General features: G+C 51.7%; 9 protein-coding genes across 9 annotated transcripts; 5 read left to right on the top strand and 4 right to left on the bottom strand.

The window, feature by feature from the left end:
• Positions 1-1,222: 1,222 nt before the first annotated feature.
• J4E82_004790 (uncharacterized protein) lies at positions 1,223-2,862 on the bottom strand (the record flags this gene model as incomplete). Its single annotated transcript, XM_051731064.1, has 3 exons — positions 1,223-2,133; positions 2,186-2,361; positions 2,411-2,862. The coding sequence occupies 3 exons, from the start codon at positions 2,860-2,862 to the stop codon at positions 1,223-1,225; spliced, it is 1,539 nt and encodes a 512-aa protein (XP_051589271.1).
• Positions 2,863-3,158: 296 nt separating this feature from the next.
• J4E82_004789 (uncharacterized protein) lies at positions 3,159-4,208 on the bottom strand (the record flags this gene model as incomplete). The annotated part of the gene is made up of 2 exons (XM_051731063.1): positions 3,159-3,976; positions 4,037-4,208. 2 exons carry the CDS (start codon positions 4,206-4,208, stop codon positions 3,159-3,161), a joined length of 990 nt encoding a protein of 329 aa, XP_051589270.1.
• A 184-nt stretch (positions 4,209-4,392) lies between these two features.
• Positions 4,393-5,036, top strand: J4E82_004788 (uncharacterized protein; the record flags this gene model as incomplete). Its single annotated transcript, XM_051731062.1, has 4 exons — positions 4,393-4,516; positions 4,575-4,587; positions 4,649-4,777; positions 4,844-5,036. The coding sequence occupies 4 exons, from the start codon at positions 4,393-4,395 to the stop codon at positions 5,034-5,036; spliced, it is 459 nt and encodes a 152-aa protein (XP_051589269.1).
• Positions 5,037-5,909: 873 nt separating this feature from the next.
• On the top strand, positions 5,910-6,468 carry J4E82_004787 (uncharacterized protein; the record flags this gene model as incomplete). The annotated part of the gene is made up of 2 exons (XM_051731061.1): positions 5,910-6,073; positions 6,129-6,468. The coding sequence occupies 2 exons, from the start codon at positions 5,910-5,912 to the stop codon at positions 6,466-6,468; spliced, it is 504 nt and encodes a 167-aa protein (XP_051589268.1).
• A 737-nt stretch (positions 6,469-7,205) lies between these two features.
• Positions 7,206-8,552, top strand: J4E82_004786 (uncharacterized protein; the record flags this gene model as incomplete). Its single annotated transcript, XM_051731060.1, has 1 exon — positions 7,206-8,552. The coding sequence occupies one exon, from the start codon at positions 7,206-7,208 to the stop codon at positions 8,550-8,552; it is 1,347 nt and encodes a 448-aa protein (XP_051589267.1).
• Positions 8,553-8,979: 427 nt separating this feature from the next.
• On the bottom strand, positions 8,980-9,906 carry J4E82_004785 (uncharacterized protein; the record flags this gene model as incomplete). The annotated part of the gene is made up of 1 exon (XM_051731059.1): positions 8,980-9,906. One exon carries the CDS (start codon positions 9,904-9,906, stop codon positions 8,980-8,982), a length of 927 nt encoding a protein of 308 aa, XP_051589266.1.
• A 2,514-nt stretch (positions 9,907-12,420) lies between these two features.
• J4E82_004784 (uncharacterized protein) lies at positions 12,421-14,505 on the top strand (the record flags this gene model as incomplete). The annotated part of the gene is made up of 2 exons (XM_051731058.1): positions 12,421-13,566; positions 13,615-14,505. 2 exons carry the CDS (start codon positions 12,421-12,423, stop codon positions 14,503-14,505), a joined length of 2,037 nt encoding a protein of 678 aa, XP_051589265.1.
• A 2,417-nt stretch (positions 14,506-16,922) lies between these two features.
• Positions 16,923-18,633, top strand: J4E82_004783 (uncharacterized protein; the record flags this gene model as incomplete). Its single annotated transcript, XM_051731057.1, has 2 exons — positions 16,923-18,181; positions 18,246-18,633. The coding sequence occupies 2 exons, from the start codon at positions 16,923-16,925 to the stop codon at positions 18,631-18,633; spliced, it is 1,647 nt and encodes a 548-aa protein (XP_051589264.1).
• A 251-nt stretch (positions 18,634-18,884) lies between these two features.
• Positions 18,885-21,270, bottom strand: J4E82_004782 (uncharacterized protein; the record flags this gene model as incomplete). The annotated part of the gene is made up of 3 exons (XM_051731056.1): positions 18,885-19,628; positions 19,736-20,808; positions 20,859-21,270. 3 exons carry the CDS (start codon positions 21,268-21,270, stop codon positions 18,885-18,887), a joined length of 2,229 nt encoding a protein of 742 aa, XP_051589263.1.
• Between the last annotated feature and the right edge of the window lie 858 nt (positions 21,271-22,128).

Here is a 22,128-nt window from a genome sequence, read left to right as displayed (position 1 = left end):
TTGGACCTTAGGGAACGGCACGGGCACGGCACCGTCAACGTGGGATAAGCTTAGTGACTTCTAATTGAGTGCTTACGTCTCAACCGTCTACTGGCTGCGTGGTAATCGGGTGGTTACACTGCATATTGCCCAGGTGTATTCCCCGCTCTTTGGCAGTGCCAGCTTGTAGTACATACCCTCCAGAACCTTCGTTATAGTGCACATAACTCAAATCTTGAAACCCGAACTACATTTTCTACCGTTAGAATCTTCGGCTCCTAAGTCTTGTGAATGCATTTGATGTGACGTACCAGCTACAAATCTAGATCTTACACTAAATTCAAGCGCGTGATCGGATGATGATGCATAGCGCTCAACCGAAAAGCCAATCGCGACGGTCCGTCACTCGAGCTATGATGCAGCTAGTGGGCAACACGTGGGGAGGAGCCTCGTAGTTTTCGTGGGGACATGCCTAGGTAACCCTGATAAAACGGCATGTGGCATAGTACATCATGAGATGTATCGTCCACGTAAGTGAAGCAGCGTCTAAGCGAACAGATACTCCCAGCAAGAGATCTAGTCCGGATGTCTTTGACACATAAGTGGACGGCGGTTACCGCGGTACCTAGGTACATGGCAAGATGTACACATCTTATCCCCACACTTGAGCACACTGCTGCATTAGTAGTTCATAGAAAGCAGCCATCATTTCCCAATAGTCCAAGTGGATCAGTCATGTGTGACTGGTTGCCCTGGTTGCCCCTACTACAGTCTGTTATCTAGTGGAAGCGATGCTCGTATAAATGAAACGATATTGTGATAACGTTGAGTACAAGTGCAGTTGAAGATCGACATTCAAAGACTCTCCTGAAGTGTAGCAGCTGCCTCGGCCATAATCATTGGATACTTCGACACAAACTTGCTGTTGCATCGGACGACAAGATTTACATGTACAAGCGTAATGACAATTTACATGCACTCTGCTGACTCTTTCAACCCTTTGGCAGCACATGGATCCATTCAATCATCAGACTATAGGGTCACTACTCAATCTGCCACCTTGTGTCTCTCGGATATCAGAAGCTGTGTCGAAGCATTTCCTCTCAGCAGCGAGTGGATATTTTTCACCAACAAAAGTATTTACAAACGCTGTCAGACCCGTTTTGCATAGGGCAGCAACAGCAAGACGGCATGGCTCTAGCACCTTTACGAACTTATTCATAAGCTACTCAGCTTGTTCTTTTTATGTATCCGACTTGGCCCCGCTGCCCCACGCATCCACTTCAGGCCCGGTACGGTTCTGCGGAGTAGATGTGATTTCCTCTAGTATTTTGGCAGTATCGAGAACGAGTTGGTCGTCTCCATACTGGCCAATGATTTGCAGTCCTATGGTGTTGAAGAAAGGGTCAGGAGATTTTGAATTCTCTGACTTTTCCTCGTTGTAGGGTGCGGCTGTCGGAAGCGTGATTGCTGGTAGTCCGGCAAGACTAGCTGGAACGGTGAAGACATCGTTCATATAAGAGTGCAACGGGTCCTGTGTCTTGACTTCAGCCAATGACGGCGCCGTTGATGGTGCCGTAGGGCATATAATCACGTCCACACCCTCAGTTTTTGACAAAGGTACCTCGGAATCGAATAGTGGGTTTGGTAACGCAAACACTCGGTTAAAGTCTTGCTGTACAAGTCTGCGAACCTTTTGCGCTTGTATGAAATAGTTGTCCATGGCCTGAGCGCTGAGTGAGAAAGCCCCAAGCAATATGCGTCGCTGAACTTCAGGACCGAAACCTTGACCTCGAGTCTTAGCAAAAAGGACACTGTCTGGTGTTCCATCGATGCCTGGTGCTCTACTTCCGAAACGTACTCCATCATACTTTGCAAGATTGCTAGATGCCTCGGCTGGTGCAAGGACGTAGTAAGCTGATAGCGCTTGCTGTGTTGTTGGCAGCCGGACAGGATGCAAAGTATGACCACGATCCCACAAGTGCCTGAGTCGAAGGAGCCAGGCTTTCCGGACAGCGGGTTGCAGTGTGTCAATGTTGTAATCGAGAGGGACGCCTATCCTCAGTGAAGTTGGTCGGCTTTCTGCACGGAATTTCGCACGGGTGGTATTGGAAACCGAAGTCGGGTCACGCGCATCGTGGATGTTGAGCTTGTCTGTGTTTGGTCAGGAATATGGATTTGGCAGCTTGCAACTCGATCAACTCACCGAAAATATGCTTCACACCCGCAACGTTCCTACCAAATATTCCAACAGTATCAAGAGAGTTGGCATAAGCAATCACCCCCCATCTCGATATCAATCCGTAGCTTGGCTTGAATCCAATGACACTCGTGTACGCAGCAGGAAGCCGTACCGAGCCTCCAGTATCGGTACCTAGTGCACTAATTGTCTCAGCACGTAATCCATCATCGTCGGCTATAAAACACTTACGCCCAACATTGCGAAGTCGCGACAGCGAGCGCACTTCCGCCTGAGCTTCCTCCAACACTTGCTTCCTCTCCGTCATATCTCTGCATCTTCACCGGTCCGAAATGCGAATGTGTCGAGTGCGATCCCATGCCGAATTCGTCCATGTTCGTCTTGCCAACCACCACAGCACCCTCATCCTGGAGCAGCTTCACCACTGTCGCATCGTATGGGCTGGTAAAGTCTTTGAGGATTCCAGACGAGGCAGTAGTCTTCAATTGCTTCGTGCAGATGTTGTCTTTTATCGCGATTGGCTTGTCGGTGACGCTGTAGGCGGTTTGTTCGCCGACAACACTCGATCTGGTGGCATCGTTGCGTGTGAGGACGGCCGGTTCGACGAACGAGTTGAACGCATTGAGGTGTTTATATTTCGAGTAATTCACCAAGTATGTCTTCGCATGCTTGGAGAGGGACATGGAGGGTGGAACGCATCACCGGCGCGTTGTCGCGAGTGGGATGTCGGAACTTACGAGCGGGACAAAAAGTCGTCGCGACGTCATGTGAGGGCGTGGACTGACTCGCACACTCAACATCACTTTACGATTCACAAGATACCAATGGACTGTAACAGGGTCTAACATGAAAACGACGATAGATCTATATCCTGCAGCGTCTTATATGTAATAAATCCGAACGCCTCGCTATGCAAATAATATCCATGTCATGTCCCTACAAGAGCTCTGGAGAGCTTGCTAAGAACAGGTCCAGAAGCCTACTCGTCCATCTGCCATTGGTACTCCAGCTTCTCGATATTTGCTTTGCGGTTTCTCGAATCAAACCACTGCTTCTCGAACCCATTTCCCCGATCGATGCCATCCCACCGATGCCCTGGACGGATGTTGTACCGGTTTGGTTGGAATGGTCCTTGGTACAGAGGCTTGCCGGTAATACTACGTCCAGCCTTTTTCTTGCGCAGAAAGCCTGAAGCCGGGTCGTTCCAGTGCCCCCGTTCTTTCAGCTCGTCGTTGAGTTCTGCATCATCTGCATACCGCGCAATGGTCATTGTCTTTGCATCCTGTAACTGTTGTTTCCTGCGCTCGGCCGCTGCGTTCTGTACATCTCCGCGAGCTGCCTTCTCCTTTTCCCGCTTTATGCGCTCCTCTTCTTCGGCTTTTTTGCGCGCTTCTGCGCGCTTCATTGCGACGTTGATTATGCGACCACTGGCGTCTCGGTAAATAGTTTCTTGCGCGGCGCTCCCCAATTCCTTTGCGACCTCCTCGGCCTTGCGCTTGTCCTCGTCTTGTTTTCTCTTCGTTGCTGCCGCGACCTCAGCGGCGCTTTGCAGTCCTGCCTTTGCGCCAGACTCCATCCTCATGACGCCGTCTGTGTCTACCATCTCTGGTGCTTCATCCTCGGCTTCAGCAGCTTTTTGGCGATCGGCGGCGGTCCCTGCTATAATGGCGTCGGCGGCAGCTGCATCGGCTGCGAGTTGTTCGGCGTGGGAGGGCGCGGCGACACCCACTGCTGTCCATGTTGCGGCACTGGTGCCTTTGGACTTCTTCTTGGACTTTTTGAGTGTGCCTCCACCGACTGTAGCGTAATTTGTTAGAGCCAAGTTTGCGCAACGTGCAGAGATTACAATGTCCATACCTATCATTGGCGCATCCTCGTCGTCGTCGTCTGCCTTGTCTTTCCAGCCCAGACTGTCGTCGTCGTCAATGATGAGTCCGGCATCCTTGTTCTTCCTCTTGCGCTTCTTGGACTTCTTTTCCGAGTCTGCTGTGAGATAATTCTTGGCCAGATAATCGGCGAGTCCAGACATGTTCAAAGCGCGTTGGTCGAGTGTTGTTGCAAACGTTCACTCGCGAAGCTCGGTACGGAAAGTTGAGAGCTTGGCGCGCGCAGCTGTTCCGCATCACGTGCTCTCGTGTTGTCGCGTGCTGCAGATGTAGATCCCGCTCGACTCTTTGCAGCTGGTCTCAGTCACTTCTACACCTCGAATCACCATGGCACCAGGAGAGCGCTCAGAAGAAGTCTGGCTATGGTACACGGCAGTATACGAGGCGATTCAAGAGGTGCCTTCCGGCAAGGTCACTAGCTATGGTCATATTGCAAGACTAGTAGGGAAGCGTGCGTTGTATTACCAGATGACGAGGACTACTTGCTGACATGTTTCTTTTCATCGTAGCCGAATGTCCAAGGTAACACATGGAAAAAGACGTTGCCATCATGTCGCAATATCACTAACGCATGACGTCAAAGACAAGTCGGAGTGTGTCTCAAGAACCTGCCTTCGCCATCGACCGATAGCAGCAAGAAGAGTCCAACGTTCCATAGCCGCAACGTGCCTTGGCAGCGCGTGATCAACGCCAAAGGCGGCATCAGTCCGAGGTCAGCGCCTCCTGTTGCCATAACAAGGCTTTGTTGGCTGCTGTTCGATTGCTGACTGGAACAAAGAGGACCGAGCGCAGCGGCTCAGCAAGCAGATGCGCTGCGCAGGGAAGGAGTCGAGGTCAGCCAGGATGCTATGGGGCAGTATACAGTGGATCTTGGGAGATACGGCTGGTTTCCTGATGTCCTTCCCAGCGAGGCTGGTCTAGTCGAAAGTAGCGACGAGGAGGATGAGGAGGAGGCCGCGTACCATACATAGCTGAAGCATACGCCTGAGGATGCACTGGGAATGGCTGTCTTGGTCAACCATGACAATTACGACAGGTTAACGTTACAAGCTAGCAATGAGTGCACGGCCACGGCGGCCGAGTCCGGGATCTTATCAAGGCTGCGTGGTAAAGGGCGTCATGTAATAAGCTGCGATTGTTGGGATGCATGCCGTGACTGTTGCTGTCTGGGGTGTGGAGGATCCATGTGGGGTCGGCGATCGGAAGCTGGAGCACAGCTTGGGGCGCTTGAGAGCTTGAGAGCTGGGAGCTTCACGCATGTCCTTGGACACCAACCAGGAACACGGCAGCCTCCAGCTCGCCCACGTTGGCCACCCAAGCCGTCTGAAACCGCCATGATGGCATCACGGGCAACAGCGTCAAACCGGATGCGCTTCGGGCTAAAGCGGGAAATGGACCTCGGCGAGTCGGAAGCTAGAAGCTGGGTCATGAGCTCCCACATCTCCCCTTATCAGGAACCACGACAAAGGCGGGGATGGTGCCTACGCCCTTGACGACATAGGGACGGCGCAAGTAAACAACTGCCTGGCCCGGACACGAGCCGTAATCCGTAATCTACCATAAGAGAGCCTGCATAGCCACTCGCCTCGCCCGATCAGACCTCATCATCCTGAGTCACTTCTTAGAGTCATTCATAAGACAGCTGCTAGTCATCCGCCGCGCCTCCCTCTTTCCCGAGCATATTACCTTGCCATACCTGTCGTGCCTATCACTTCTCACTGTTTACTCCCTCCATTACACCTAATCTACCTGCTAGCTCCAATACACACTCTCCGTTTGCACCCTACCAGCCAGTCACAATATACACCAGAGCCTCGACCACCAAACCAAGCCGCAACACCGCCATGTCGACTTCCCAGACCTTCACGGGCGACCTCCGCAGCGATGCCAAGGAGTTCAACCGCGACAAGAACAGCAGGGCGAAGTGGGCGCATGGACAGTCGTTCGGCCCTGGACGGCGGGAGGAAGACGGCAAGCCGCGTCCTGCTAAGCTGTACCCTCACGTCAAGTAAGTCGCCTCTCGACCCCGTCAAGAGGGATCATCGGAGAACTAACGTATGCAGGGCATCGTCCCACGGCCCCATGAAGGCGCGCACCGCTTTCAACAAGGACATGGCTTCCGCTAGTGACGAGTCGTCCGCTGACGAGGACGTTGAGCACCCGTCCGCTGCACCTGCTCCAGATGCCGACATCGCCTACTCGTTCGACGCCCATCGGGGTCCCAGCCATGGCAGCCAGATCCTGAACCACGCTCTCGAGAAAGCCGTCCAGCGCTTTGAGACCAAGGAGACGGAGAAGCTGGTAAAGAACGAGTATGAGGTGCTTGACTTGTACGATGAGACGCCACGGCCCAAGCGACATGTGGCTCCTGAAGATGACGAGTACGAGTTTGTCGATGCATGATTGCGTCGATTGCCCTCTTGGCCTGCCCTCGTTCCCATCGATTCTTCTTCACATGTTTTGCATACACACAGCTTTCTGGCGTTCTTTGACATCTGATTTCAACTTGGCCAACGGTTCTCTCATACTTGTTTACATTCGCATTATGGTCGTTGGCAGCATCAATAGGCGAGCGTCTGGCGCTTTTCTGAGGACTTGAGCAGCCATATACCCGTCTCGGCTTGCTTGCTTTTAGTTTGGGGTCGTGGCCTGTACCCCTTGTGTTCTGTGGGTTCCACCCTGTAGCTGCACATACACACACACAGTAGTCGATAATGATATCACTAGGAGCGACATGAATTCATGTCGTTCAAACCGATCTCGAGCGATGTATGTTGAATGTGTGCTTGTCCAAGTTGGTGAAAGCGCGACGGCGCATACATGGGGTGTTGCTTGGCCAGCGGCTGATTAGCATACGTCATCGCCTATCGGAGACCAATGCGCGCCTCAGGTCTCACAATTCTAGAATCCCAACGCTTGCGACGGAGCCCACACAACTCCAGACTTGACACGCCCGACTGCAAGCTATTGCTGTAATTCTAGGTCCACACCATCGGGACACTAGACATCACTCATCTGTCCCTGCGCACGCGGCTTGCCACAAGCACAGCCCCCCTTTCGACTCTTTTATCGCCCGCGGCCTCGTTGATGGGCGCGCGCCGCTTAGGGTGATCCGACCAACGTCCCCATCAACAGTCAACATGACGGTATCAGTCGACAACCCACCACCACAGTCCAAGACCAGCCGGCCACGATGGATGCTCCACGTCCAGGCGCAGTTCTGGCGCGTCCTTATGGGCATCGGTATGATGCTGCATCGTCTCGCCCGACCACGACCACCCAAGCCTGCCTTCCATAGAGACATCGATGCTACCGTCTCGCCCTTGAAAGGCAAATTTCGCCTCAATTTCTACGTGCCCAAGGAATACAAGAAGCATAAGAAGCTGAAGGGTACTAAGAGATACTCTGTTGTTATCAACTTCCACGGAGGCGGTTTCGTTCTGGGCACCGCGCACGACGATGCGCGCTGGTGTGGAGTTGTCGTCGACGAGGTCGGAGCCGTCGTCGTCAGCGTCGATTATCGTCTTGCGCCAGAGAACCCGTTCCCTACAGCCGTCGAGGATGGTGCCGACGCGGTGCTCTGGCTGGCACAACATGCCGACGAATTGATGCTCGATGCCGATCGCTTCGCTATATCGGGCTTCTCCTCGGGAGGAAACATGAGCTTTACCGTTCCCCTGTGTCTGCAGGGCGAGCTCTTCGATCGAACTACGTCTGGCGCCAAGATCATCGATAACCGCGCTGGTAACGTTCCCAATGCTGGCCTCCAGCCTCCTCCCGCCTTCGGCCAGAACCTCACACCCAACGGCTCTCGTGTCCCGCTCGTGCGCCAGAAGTCTCGCCTTGATCGTATTGCTATGCTCCGCCAGACAGGTGCGTCCTCGCTATCACTCGTATCCTCCTATAAAGACACTTCGGGAGTGTCAGTCATGACAGAAGCGTCCAACACTGTTCTCAAGATAAGAGGCATAGTATCCTTCTATCCACCTACCGATTACACACAAACGCGCGCGCAGCGTCGAGAGACCTGCTCAAGGGTTGACCAGAACCTTCCCGCTGTCTTTACCGATCTCTTCGATGATTCATACCTCCAGCCACCCTCGCTCGATCTTGCACACCCATGGCTCAGCCCCGGCATGGCGCCAAAGCACATGCTCGAGGCCCTTCCTGACGACATCGTCCTCTTCTGCTGTGAATGGGACATGCTTCTCGCTGAAGGTGAACGATTCCGTGACCGTCTACAAAAGGATCTTGGAAAGCGCGTACATTATCACTGTGTGCCTGGTGTGCCGCATGGCTGGGACAAGGCCCCTAACCCTCTCAGGGAGAGCCCCGGTGCTCGACAGCAATATATGGTAGCGTGCAAGGAGCTGAAGCGTATGTTTGACATTGAGGACGATGAGGAAGACTCACATCAGAACTTGCCATGTAAGAAATATCATAAGAGCGTGGACTTGGGCAGGGCGGGTCAGCAGGCGCAGGCTTGAGTGTAAGCTGTGACGTATGGTATTTAGTTTTTTGGTTATGAATTTTCAAATCTCACATCAGCGGCGTTTGATAGGTTTTTGACAGTGAGCGAATTTAGCATCTGTATAGATGCATGTCTTTTTTTATAAACACGTCTTTGGTGCAGGGTTTGTTTCAAGTCTCTGGGTGCAGTATGACGTTGCTCCGTGAGATGTTTGGGACGCTTCACGTGTGTGTGGTCGCTACCGTTTCTAGGTACTAAATCAATTCGTTTCACTCTGATATTCAGCAGCAATATTGTTCCGTTATTATTACTCTATAAACATGGCGTTGGCGTTTCACTAAATGACAAACAATAATCGCCATCCCTCTATACAAGTACAAGTCGGTATCTCAAGACGCGCTAAATGAATGAATCTTGCTCAGACGGTTAAACAAAGATTGCAACTAATACCCATGCTTAGCAAACTCCTTCTCAGTCCATTCCCATAGCTCATTCGCAAGTTTATCGTTCTTCAGTATCGCTTGCGTGTATTCCTTACCATTCCCCGCTGGGGTATAGAACGCACCATTTTTAACCTGGTTCTTCGGTGCGGTACTGGACCACAACTGCATCTTCGCACCGTCGGGGACACTAGTCATAAAAGGACCAGACAAGACAGAAAGCACCGCTCCTAGCACAGGCCTCCTTTCCTTGAAGTGGTCCCAGATACCCGTGTTGACGACACCCGGATGTAGAGCGATTGATGTGATGTTGGGATATTTCTGGGAGCAAAGCTTGCTGAAGTAGTAGTTTGCTAGCTTTGATTGACCGTAGCGAGCTACGGTGCTTATCTCTTCAGCGGGTGTCGTGAGCGTGGGGAACGAGATTCCCTCTTTAGGTGCTTGTTTGAAGAGTTCAGAGCTGAGGTTGATGATGCGGACGTCGCTGTTTGGTTGCTCGGCGGTTTGCTGAAGCAGTGGAAGGAGAAGCTTGGTGAAGAGGGTTGGTCCCATGTAGTTGCTGCCGAATTGGATCTCGTAGCCATCGCTGGTTAGACCTGCAGGGTTGGCACTTGTTCCGGCGTTGTTCATAAGGATGTCGATTCGGTTGTTCTCGGACAGGATGCGATCGGCGGCTTGCTTGACGGACGCGAAAGATGCCATGTCCAGCTCAAGGTAGTGCATCTTTCCCTTTGCTGAGGGGACTGATTTCTCAATCTCCTCGATTGCTGCATTGCCTCGCTTGCTTGTTCGGGCTGCGAGATACACTTTATCTGGGTTGTGCTTGACGAGTTGGAGGACGCTCTCTTTGCCGAGACCACTGCTGCCGCCCGTCACGATAATTCTCTTTCCCGACAGATCTGGTATCTCTTTCTCGGGATTGAAATGCATGTTCAGAATGTTGTGGTCGATGGATACGATATTCGGATGTACTGTAGCGTCTTATTTGGAGAAGAAAGAGGGAAAGAAAGGGATGCTTTGGTGGTAGCTAGTAAGTTGTGTGGAGTGGTGTATCGTGAGGTCTTTTAGGATTCTTGAAGAACAATGACTGAGTGGATAGATTGGTTGTTGATAGGTACTGGTAGTTGAGTGGTATATTCAAGAGATGAACCTGAACGTGGTGTTAACCTTATATATCTGCTTTGGAAGACGACAACGGTAGACGCCGCTGTCAATACATCGCGGATCTCGTCCGAAGATTGGCAATTAGAATCTGAACTGAAAAGTCTGGTTGTTTCTAGGACCAAGAGTCACAAAAGAAGCCCGATTAGCGGTCTTGCCGGTCTGTCGTTAGACTTTCGGCAAGACTCGTGGCCGACCGGGCGAAGGTGTCCCCGCCGTTCTTCTCTCCACACTCTTGATCGTCGTTCGCTATGTGTTTTATGGCCAGCATACAATCGAGGCATGCGGTTGCTGGAAGGCTCACCGGTACCTACCCTCCCATCGGTTGAGAGGCAAATTGTAACAACGCGTCAACTCAGCTATCAGGCCAAGTTATGATCGAAACAACACAGAGTGCTAAAGTTTCTCACATTGCATGTTGCTTGGGCGTAACCTTCCCACAAGCCGCGAGATGCATGCAAACTTCGAAAAGATTACTGAACACATTCTCTTAGGGTCCTCTTCGGAGTCTCCGCCGTTCTCTCCCAATCCCGCACGGACGCTTTCTGAGCTTCTCGATTAGTGAACACCTTCGCCGACTCTGGACGATATGTTGATAAGTATTGCAGAACCTCGCTGATCAATCTAGCTATACGTAGGAAAATAGGTAGAACTAGTTTGGACGAATGACCCACCTGTGCTACTACATTCTGAACAGCAAGCGTTCCGTTAACCCCTGCTTTCCCGCACCACCGTACCCTACTCGAACAAACCGCAGACGTAGCGCCTGCGACACTCCTTGCAGAGTGCGACCATAACCACACGATACACAGCACAAAATCGTTATGAGCGGCTCGGGCGAAGCAAGGAAATGAGAAGAAACGAGCACGCGTGTTGTGCAGTACATAAGAAAGAAGAAAGCGACCAACAGGAAGAGCTGAATGTGACCTCGAGTCCGTTCTGAGCTTCGCATATGCTGCCACACGGTGTTCAGGATGACGAGAAGAGATATTGCTGATCAGGATATCAGGTTCGCGATGCCAGCCTGAGACGGATTTCTTCAAAGAAGAGGGTCGCTTCTCTCAACATTGGAAGGCTGTCCAGGCTAGTATATTGGTCGCTAATATACCTCGCAGGATTTTGCATTTGACACGCGTCTTCGTGTGCACTTGAACATAGTGCGACGGCCAGCATCAAGTTGTGCTTGAGATGTTCGAGAACAGTCGTTCGATTAGTTGCATGGTGAGCTTGCGAAGCAGCGTATCGGCACGCTCCGCGAGCAGGCTGTGGGGTTATGGCAAGCAAGATGCTTATACTCGCCTTCGGCATATCCTCTGGATTGAGCATACACAGGTGGGATGCGTTTTGCATGTACGGCGAATTAGCCGCCTACACAACATCGCGTAAGTGCCTGAGGCCAGGCCATTAGGTCTCGTTTCAATCTTCCGTCGCGCGTATACATGCCTGCCTCTGATTAGGAAGGCGGCGAGACCTCGCGCGCAATCTCTGGGTATTTCCGAAACGTCGCGCCGTTATCCATGGTGTGTTGGGGCCTCATTTCCCGTCGATCATAGGCGGGCGAGCACTTGCTGCTTCAGCGCAACCAAGTGCCGCCATACTTGCTGTTATACTTGTGTCTCTCAGCTCTCGTATCGCAAGAATAGATCTGAGCTCTCTCGTCTCGTAGCACATTGAGTTGTGGGCAGCCTTGACTGCTTGACAATCTTACCACAGCCAGTGATGTCGGTCAGATCGTCTTGGCGGCGGATCGCGAAATTGCTCCTCGGCCCAGCGTCATCTTGAAACCAGGCTTGTGCTTATCCACAACTTCTTAGCCCTGCAGCATTTGTCGCTTGTTCCCCCGGCATCGTCACCCTGCAAAGACACTTACGAGGTAATCCTGTCAACGGCCATGGGTAATGTTGGCGCGACAAGCCGGGGAGCCAATCGAATTCGCCCGTCTCACACAATGTGCATTGCCCTGACCCTGGTCTCGTGACGGGTTCTCGACGCTGCAATTTCTCTCAGACGCGCGAAAGTGGATTGATGATTGCCGCTGGTATGATGACAGCGAAGTGTGGAGGCGCCAGGTTCGTTTCCTGGCGGACCGGTGGTGATACTTGCGCAAATCCCGCCGTTCTTTGAGTCTCTTCTTCTTTCAACCTTCCCACGACTGTGTCGCGGCCTGTTCTATCTTTCTGGCTCAATAGAGCCGTCCATTCCTTTACGTCTGCGCTCATATCTTCTAGTCTTTCCTTCAACCTCAATTTACTTTCCGATACTCTAACGAACTTGAAACCCAAGATGCCCGGGATGCTTACAAGGTCGAAATCGCTGAGGTTTCTGAGAAACAATCGCAGGGAGGCCACGGAGCAAGACAATGGGGACTCAATGCCGCCCGTTAAGGGTCCTCAAACAGACTTTGACAAATACAAGGGAACAACTTCTGATTCGAGGACTGAAGGAAATCTAGGAGTTCCGGATACGGCAAAGCGACCAAGCACGTCAGGCGGACCTGGAGAGCGTCTACCCATGTTCCATAAGAAAACAAATCCTGTAGCATCGATCTATTCTCAGGATCATATCCACTCCTTTCAATCACCTACCACTTCCACAACTGTACTCTACAGCCCGGACGCCACGAAAGAGCAGGGAGTCATTGGAATCGCTCTTGGTTCGCCTACCTCAAGCTCACACTGGAAAGCGGCATCTCAGGTGGCGATATCAACAGTAGATCCCAAGTTTCCCGATTCTTCAATGGCGATGTTAAGCCAACCCAACGATTCCTCAGTTTCCTTGGCCAGCCGCCCGGAAGCACCAAAATCTAAACTCAGTCGATGGAAGTCGTTATTCCGTAAAGCGCCTCCACCTCCAGTGGAAAAGCCCTCATTCTATCAGCTGGCGCAGACCGTTGCTGCAGCACCTCGAGCAGACAGCCACCATGATGACGAAGTACTCGAACCTCAGGCACCTCAGGCATCTCAACCGGAGGAAAAGGAGAGGGAGAAACTGCGAAGTGTGTCCCCACCTACCTATCGACCCAACATCCGAGCATCACGCAAGTGGTCACCTGGGGAGTTTGTTCCGCCTCAATCGCCACCAGAGACGTCTGCGACCAGGGAACGGGCATTAACGCTCGGAAGTGTCCCATCACATGGACCTAAAAAGTCCATGCAACGAGCTTTTACAACACCGGATCTAGGAGCACGAGACATTTTAGGCGACGCCCCCCCACCTGTGCCAAAGGTTGAAGTGTCGAAAACAGGTCCCACCACGTCTGTAGACGACGGGGGGCCTCTTCTTGATGTCAGTCTTCCAGACATAACGATGGAGAGATACAGTGTTATGTTCGGAAATCTTTTGCAGTCAGACCCGAGCCGGTCATCGCTCTTGGCACGGCGACAAGGCAATGCTGAGAGGGTCAAGCCACTGCAGGAGCTGTCCGCAAAGGTGTGTACTCACAGCTTGAGCTACGTTGGATCTCAGCTAATAGCACAGCAGGGCAATGAAAACGACGAAAGTCCTGTAGATTACAGCCTTCACCGCAGTGTAACATCGCCCACTCCAGTGTCTGGTTCACCCCGACTCTCGCTGTTCCCTTCCACCAACTCAAATCGCGCACCATCACCTCTTTCCGGATCGATCATGAACCGCAGCAGGAAGGATCTCAAGCGATCTAAAACAATGCCTACGAAGTCTCCACTTCAGCAAACCTTCGCCCAAAATGCAGAGACTCCAACGGTACATATTGATTCTACAAAACTGAAGCCTGCCGCATCTCCGTACCTGAAGCCATCATTGACCCCTACTTCGATCCGCAGCTTCGAATCTGAGGCCGAATCAATCACGATTATAGTTGCTCAGGCATCACCTGGTCATTCCAAACCCATCAAGTTACGCCTCGATGAGCGAGAGCCCGAGTGGGAGATTTGCTCCAAGCCTGGCAAGACTGCAAGAAGCGAGAACCTTATGGTCAACAGTGTGTCAGATTCCCCACTCTCCCGCTCTCCTTCGCAGAAGCAGCCAAGAGTCACAAAACTCAGTGCGCTCTCATCACACCCGGCTTCAGCTCCCCTCGACGCACCTTCGCCTCTACAACGATTGCAAAGTTTGTCAACTCCGCCACATTCGGCCAGCAGACTTGGTGAGAAGCGTGCAGAGATTCAAGCGAGAAGAAGGGAAGGAAGGACGGAAGAAGTCGCTACGGCGAAGGCCATGGTCGGCGTTGCGAGGAGTGTATCTGTCAGCAGAGCAAACAGCCCAAGAGCTGTGGTTCGTACCATGACAAGCCCGCATGAGGATCGTGTTGTGGATCGATTGGCTCTGACCCCTACGATGGTGGAAGTCAGGAACCGAAAGAGCCAAAGAGTGCAACTTGAGGATGCCTAGACTTCTTGTCTTTCTTCGCTTCTAAAACTCTTCTTTAACCCGATTTTTTTTTTCTATGTCCGTCGACGTTGAATCGCGTTTCCAGCGATCAGGACTTGGTGTTCCTCTGGCGTTGCGCGCTGACACAGCTCGAGTTGCACATGCACTCGCCTGTCATTTTGATTCATGCGGTGTGTTTCTTGTAAGCGGGGGTCGTTCTGGTTGCATTCTCTAGGAGATCCTTGGGCTTCCTTATGTGCATATATATAGGGATAGGAATGATCCAAAACGTACTGCTGGTCGGTTTGAAGGAGTTAGATGGGAAAGAATGGTGTTAGGCGGAAAATGGTATACCACTGAAAGGCCTCCAGGCTTCTGAATGATACTTTGTGACTTACACCAATACGTTCATTGCTACTGCGTCGCTTACTGCAGCTTGTGAGCTCCAGGCTACTGCCTAAGGCTGTGCAATCGAAATCCGAATTCCTGGGATGGGACCGACCGGTGAACCCCACGGATGAGTTGCATGCCTCTGTCTGGAAATATTTTTCATATTTACGGAGATGGACTGCTTATGGGTACGTTTCGGTGTCCAGTGCATCAGGTTGAGAGACAAGCTTCGCTATACACAGATCATGGCTGTAACTCGTCTCGGACTCTCGGTAGGGCACATGGGCGGCGTGGTGGCTATGGCGCGAACGACCCCGCTCGCGATGTCCCGCGACTGCGCGACAGGCGAGAAGGCGCATTCTCATCTCCTGGCACCCATCCATACCAAGCTTCAATAGGAATCATCAAGCTCCAGCCTTGTGCCTCCGAGACTTGGAGCTCATGCGCAGCATTATGTTCGTTCCATACAAAGATGGCTTTTAGGCGACTGCCAGGGGCGCGGGCTATCGTCCAGCTCCACCTCCTTGCTAGCAAACTTCAAGCCTCCCCCGATACGATAAGCAATCCTACTGGCAGCACAGTACATCTATCTGTACTAGTCGAAAGTGTGATTGCAAGAAAGCCACCGGCCAAGTCTTTCCCGCTTCGTGATACCGTATGCCATTCGCTTTCAGGTTAGACGACACCACATAGCCCGCCTGGCGCTACAGCCACAGTTCCTTTATTGGAGAGACCTCCCCAGATAGCACAGTGAGCACTGCACCTCGGTCAAGCAATGCTGTCGCCTGCTGTTGGCTCACCAAGGGCTTAGCCTAATGTATACAGCGGTCGCATGCCATCCGTTCCGGCTCGAGTGAGGCTGAGTACCAATGGCATGGAACCCTCTCCAGCCTTCCAAGCAACTTCCCTCATCGCTTTACAATCATTTCACTTTATTCCGGCGTCAGTGTCTTTTCCCTAGACAGGATAATCCCACGCGACGGCTCGACACCTAGCTCTGCTTGCCCTCGCGCGGATCAAGCAAGGACCATAGAAGGCTTACCACCATACACGACTGGACGTCCTCTCAGGCTTAGTGAACCTGATCTTCGAGAGTCCACTGGGACCGCCAACTTGAGAACCGTTGGACCTTAGCTCTTTTTCATTCGACATATAGCAATACCGATCCGAGGCTACGCGCCAATGGTATTGATACGAGCTGGATGCGCTGTCTAGCCAATCCACAAAGTTCAGCGACTGTAGCAGCAAGAAACAAGCGTTTACAGGATGTCCGGTCTTGAGGTAAGTTGCTATCTTGCGTCCTAGACATCATTCTGGAGCTCTGTATATACCCTCCCTAGTTTCTGGACTGGGCACGCGACCTCACCTTTTGGCTATTACTTACTATTATCTAGATTGTCGCAGCTGTTTCTGCTGTCGTATCAGCCTTCCATGGTGGATCAGAGCTGCTCAAACTTGTCAAGCAGAAACGCCGCGCTCGCAAAGCCCGCGATCAAGCTCAACAAGAATGGCAAGAAGAGCAACTGCAAGCTTCTTTGTTGGCAGGGGAGCAACAGATTGACCTAAGGTGGAAACAAGATCAGAGAGAGTTAGGCGACTATGTTCGCGTAGGAGACGGTGAGTTTTATGATAGAAGTTCTTCCGGTAGATTTCAGAGCTGATGTCTGCGCACAGATACCGCTCGAGAGCGCCTCTACCATATAGGATTCATGCTACAGGCTCAGATCATCAATAGCTTACAGCAAGCTGCTACAAAGTAAGTAGTCCGACGACTCATATCAGCACAATACTTACTTTTAATGTCTAGCGGGGTCTTGCCTCTCAATTTACATGTCTTACACGAAGCCTCGATCACGAAACGGACAGAGACGTTAACGACATTGGACGAATTGAAACAGAGGATATACATAGCAAGGCCTATGGTGCGGCAATTGTGGCCGCTTGGGGAAGATCATACGGGTGCATCCGTGCGGACCGCACAAGCGCATGATTACGGCAGGATCCACTCGCTATCGGACAGTTATCCTACCACAAGCTTCTTACCACACATGGATCCTGGAGATACAGGATATACTTTGGCCGACTATTGCGGGAGCAAGACTACTAGAGATACGTCTAGCGGCTCTCGATCGGCCTACACACCTGCACAAACTGCAGATCCAAACTTCAGTTTAGCTTTGGATGGACTCCGCCCTGGAGACCGTGCATCTATTCTGAGAGACATTCAACATATAATAAGCTCTTACCAAGGACTGGGTATTGAGAACGAACAAAGACCACCAGAAGGCCATGCGCATAGCGGAGGTCATCCTGCCCGACGCGATACCCTGACCATGCTCAATGACAGAGAATTCTATGACGAAGCAATGAAAGAGAAGGACCGAAGCGTACCCCGACGTCCCCATGGCCCGTTACTTAACCAATCCTCACAGATAAACAATCAGTACCCCCAGACACAAACGCAAACGCTGCATCCTCAATGGTCAGATGCCTCTAGCTCAGCGCAGTCGAATGCGGTTTCTCTCGGTCGCAACAGCTCTAATTCATCGCAAGGTGACCATGTCCGCCCTCCAGTGTCATCATACGATCAACACGATGAGATCTATAAAAGCTCACCGTATACCTCTCCCTACGCAACTGCAGAAGACAGATATACACCCTCGCCTATCGCACCACTGGCACCCTTACGTCCTCAAACCAATGCGCCATCGACTAGTTCTCCCAAGAATGACGTGAGTGCACCAACACATATGCCATGGCCCCACCAGGATTCTCCCCCTCCGCTGCAGTCTATGTCACCAGTACAATATAACCCAATACAGCCATACAGTGTGCCAATTGAAAAGGACGCCGTGGACATTAGTAAATCAACGCATCCTCAGTATTACGTGACGCCTCCAACAGAACGTGGTACATCTAGTTTACGCAGTAACAGCGATTGCCAAACTACTGCGTACGTTCCCCCAACTGTAGCTTCTCCTTCTTCGGTGCCAGGGTCTACAGCTGTCTTCCGCCCTCGACACGCCAGCATCACGCCCTCTGTCGCTTCGACCGACAGTAGTAGCTCTGCTCCGATCGGTATCCTTCCAGGTCACCGTATGCGCAACAGCATCAGATCCGATACTATACAGGGCGGACCTGCAGGCGGAGAAAGAATGATGAACGGGCGCCCGAATAAGGATAACGATTACTGGGGGTTCTGTAAAGGTGCCTGGGCTGTAAGAGAGGACCCTAAGAAGGGCATCAGCGTTCGTACCCAGCCCTTGGGTTACTATAATACGAGACAAATCTGGGGCTGCAAGTCATGGTAGGTTGTGACTGTACGAAATGCATGTAAGACATACACTGACTTGGTACTTCTACATCTGCAGCACGTTCACAGGCGACGTCTTCACTGCACCGCATCCCACCAAGAAGAACAAGACTGTCGAAATTGTTGATCCGCGAGTCAAGATCTCGATGTCGGGAATACGCTATCGATGGATATTTCTCGCTAAATCCCACGTCAAGAAGAAAGCATCAGACCCTACCTCGAACGACGACAACTTTGGCTGCGTACTTTGCCTGGCACAGGACAAGGTAACGGGGGTTTATGGCGGAGTGGAAACACTCATGAATCATATCGCGCTGACGCATGTGGCGGACATGAGCGAGCAGACAAGGAAGAAAGTCAACTGTATCTTGGGCAGAGTGGCAAAGTGTGATGAGGAGTTCGACATCAACATACCAATTTTTAAAGAGACGGAGCTTGCTGGTTGAGCGAAGAAAACCAACCTTGAATCTTGGTGCAGAGGAGAGAACGGCGTCGCGGATCTGTTTCACAATACCCTTGCTTGATTGTGTTATAATGTAACCCGAAAGTATCAGCTGTGTCCTGTATTGATATACTATAGAAGCAAAACACTGCGAAGCCCTCTGGGGTACGATTTGGACAAAATACGTTGGCCCAAATAGCCTGATCAATATGGGTAGATAATGCATTGTCAGGTAAAACCGATGACACTGTCGATCTAGTCCTCCGATAACGACTTGCCTGGTCGCCAGTTCTTATACCGTTCTGCTTCCGCTGCAATGGTATGTGGAACGTGCTGCTGTAACGCCTGCTCAAAGTGCCGCATATGCACTTTTGCCTCACGGCTCGGATCCTCTGTATACTCTGTAATCGCCAACTCGATAGCAACAGCGCACAACCCACTGAGATCTGCTCCACTGCTCCCTTCAGTCCTCTTAGCAACAACGTCTAGATCAACGTCTTCTGCGAGCGGCCTCTTTCGCGTGTGAATCTGCAGGATCTGCTTTCGCGCTTCCTCGGTTGGGAGGCCGATGTGAATATGCGCATCAAAACGGCCAGTACGGATGAGCGCCGAGTCGAGAATGTCAGGTCGATTGGTAGCACCAATGATGAAGACATCTTTCAGTGCCTCGATACCATCCATTTCATTCAATAGCGTTGTAACGACGTTCAGGCCGCTATCCTGCGTCTTCTCACGCGATTTACCAATGGAGTCGATTTCGTCGAAGAAGATGATGCAAGGTTTCGCTGCGCGTGCTCTGCGGAACACGTCGCGAATAGCTCGCTCAGATTCTCCAACGTACATCTTGATGAGTTCGGAGCCTTTCACTGCAAGAAAGTTTTGTTTGCTTTCTGTTGCGACGGCTTGCGCGATCAAAGTCTTTGCGCAACCAGGTGGACCGTAGAGCAGGACACCTTTGCGAGACTGAGGTCCACCAAATTTGACGTCGAGGTCGGGATACTAGAAACGCTGTTAGTATGGTGAACAGATTGCAGATGTTGATGAAAGCGCAGGACACCATATACAAGGCATTGCGACATGCGAGAATATGCGTAGTTGGAACTCACCTTGAAAGGACGAATAGTGATGGCTTCAAGCACGGCGCGGACGTGATCCAAACCAGCTATATCTGTCCATCTGACCTTTGGAACTTCGAGAATGCTGTCCTTCAATACCGTCGGTTGTACCTCGCCAAATACAGCATCAAAGTCCTCTTGACGCACGTAGTCTGTCTGCTCAAGTTTCTCGCCAAATGTGGTTTTCTCCTCTTCGCTTATCGACTCGTCTATCTGCTGTTCTCGTTGGTCTCTTGCGAGAAGACATAAATCGTGAATGTCGCGCCCGACGAAGCCATGGGTGCGTTCTGCTAGCGCCGTGAAGTCAAGGTCACCAAGTCTGCTAGTAGTGCCCAAGATCTGTCTTAGAATATCTTCTCTCTGTTTAGCATTAGGTGGAAAGAGTTCGAGCTTTGTCTTAAAAGCTGACGGTGACCGAAGGCTAGTATCAATGTCGTATATGCTGCGTGCTGCTGCCGCGACAACTACTTGGCTGCCACCCAACTTTGCTAGTTCGGTCCGCAGTTTGTTCACAAGTGTATCAGCCTTGTCGAGGAACCTATCAAGATTGTCCATGAGGATCAAGCTCGGTTGGTTTTCACGAGCGTCCTCAAAAGCTTCGGATATTGCCTTTGCTTGTGCCTTTGGTTGCGTATCCGGATCTATGCGGTACACTTCCTGCCATGGGCATTCCGCTAGTCGCTCGAGCAGAAGACTTTTGCCAGTTCCCTCAGGGCCATGTAGTAGGAAAGAAGTAGGTCCACACAGGCGTAGGTCGCGTTGATGAGGCAGGGTTTTCGTGAGATAAGAGAGGCGTTTATTTATGGTAGCAAAGTGGCTAGAGAGGCCGCCAATCCCATCGAACCTTACTTGAAAGTTTTGTGTAGGAGCTCTCGGTGCTTGCTGAATGGGAACGCCACCAGTGGTGGTGACTTGAGTGATGAGCTCATCGAAATACACTGCGTGCTTTTCAGTCGGATGCGGGTCAATGTTTTGCACAGTGACGCGCATCTTGTGGCTCTTCTGCTTGAAGCTTTTCTGCTGGACTGGAAAGCTGCATCCTGGGAGAATAATGTCGGAGTCGACTGCTACGGGAACGTTAGAACTGCTAGTCAGGAAGTACCCGTTGACCTACCTAAAGTATGTCGCAGCCAGTACAGAAGTTGTTCATTTGAGCTGAATTTGGCGATCTGATTTTGAGCATCCGCAAGATCGATCTCTATGGATTTGAGAGGCTTCCAGGAGTCGACCTTTTCGATGAAAACAGGATCGTTGAGAGAAAGATTGTATTGCTCTCGCAGAAGGTCAGTCACCTTGGCAATTGGCTTGTTTCCAGGGTTCGTCTGAGAGGCTAGCCAAGCTACTCCGTGACCTTTGAAACCAGCAGCTGTACTTAGTCGAATGCAGTCACCGTTGACAAGTCCCAGCGCTTTTAATTCTTTTTGCGATAGATGCACACGGAAAGCGCCACCCTCGAGCGCATTGCCGGGTATGCTAGGCGGATTACGCTCCAGCGGACGTAGAGTGTAGGACGTTGCTGGACTCATATTATCACTTCCTACTGCGGCGAAGGTAGGTGATGAAAATCTCAGAGATGGTTTGGTATATTGGTGTGACTCACGTCACGTGTTTGTGTGAGTGTCTCTCACGCTCAAGCCTCTGAGCAGTAGGTGGACCGAATCCAGCTCCACCAGTGTCTCCTAGCGTAGCACTTCCAGAATCTTTGCATGCTGCCCACTGTGGTGGAGAGTATTGGGGTGACTAAGCGAACCGAGGCACTAGGCCTAATGGACACGCTAGCGCGGCCTTGTTCCGAAGCTTTTGAGTATTGGGCTCGTAAGAGGGCAGCTTGCAATGTAACGAAGCTGCACAATTGATGCCACCGCCGCGCCTTCCCGGACATCTTCGGCCATGTCATCCCTCAGGGACCGCGTACCAGATCCGGTGCGCCCACAGGAGGACCTACGCACAATCCTCGACCGTCGGCGATGAGTCCCCGCAAACCACGACTACGAACAGCCACGACACAGAGAGGAAAAGTTGGTGGACTTCAGCTTTGAGCAGAATTACACCATGGGACTCTCAGACATCATCTGCCGAACCACGGCCAGATTCGCAACCGCAACCACAAGATACTCCTACCTCGTACTCAAGCGAAGCGAAAAAGGACCTGTCTGAAGAGCAAACCTCGGAAATTGGGGCTGGGCAGATCGCAAGAATAGTGGAATCGCCGGCAGAGCGTCAGCGAAGGATACTGCGTTCGGAAGCACGTACACACGGGAAACAGGCAGACAACACCGAGAGTCGAGATCAAGACTTCCTTCCAGTGAGGACGTCAAACACTCCTTCAGAGAAGTCATCAGATCAACCAGTCGTTCTGAGAAAAGTGTCGTCTTTTCCCGACA

This window comes from Alternaria postmessia, assembly GCF_024291825.1.
Source record: "Alternaria postmessia strain BMP 2775 chromosome Unknown scaffold_23, whole genome shotgun sequence".
In the NCBI taxonomy this organism is placed as follows: Eukaryota; Fungi; Ascomycota; class Dothideomycetes; order Pleosporales; family Pleosporaceae; genus Alternaria; species Alternaria postmessia.
Note: the sequence above shows the minus strand (reverse complement) of the source record. Positions and strands in the feature narration are given on the sequence as shown.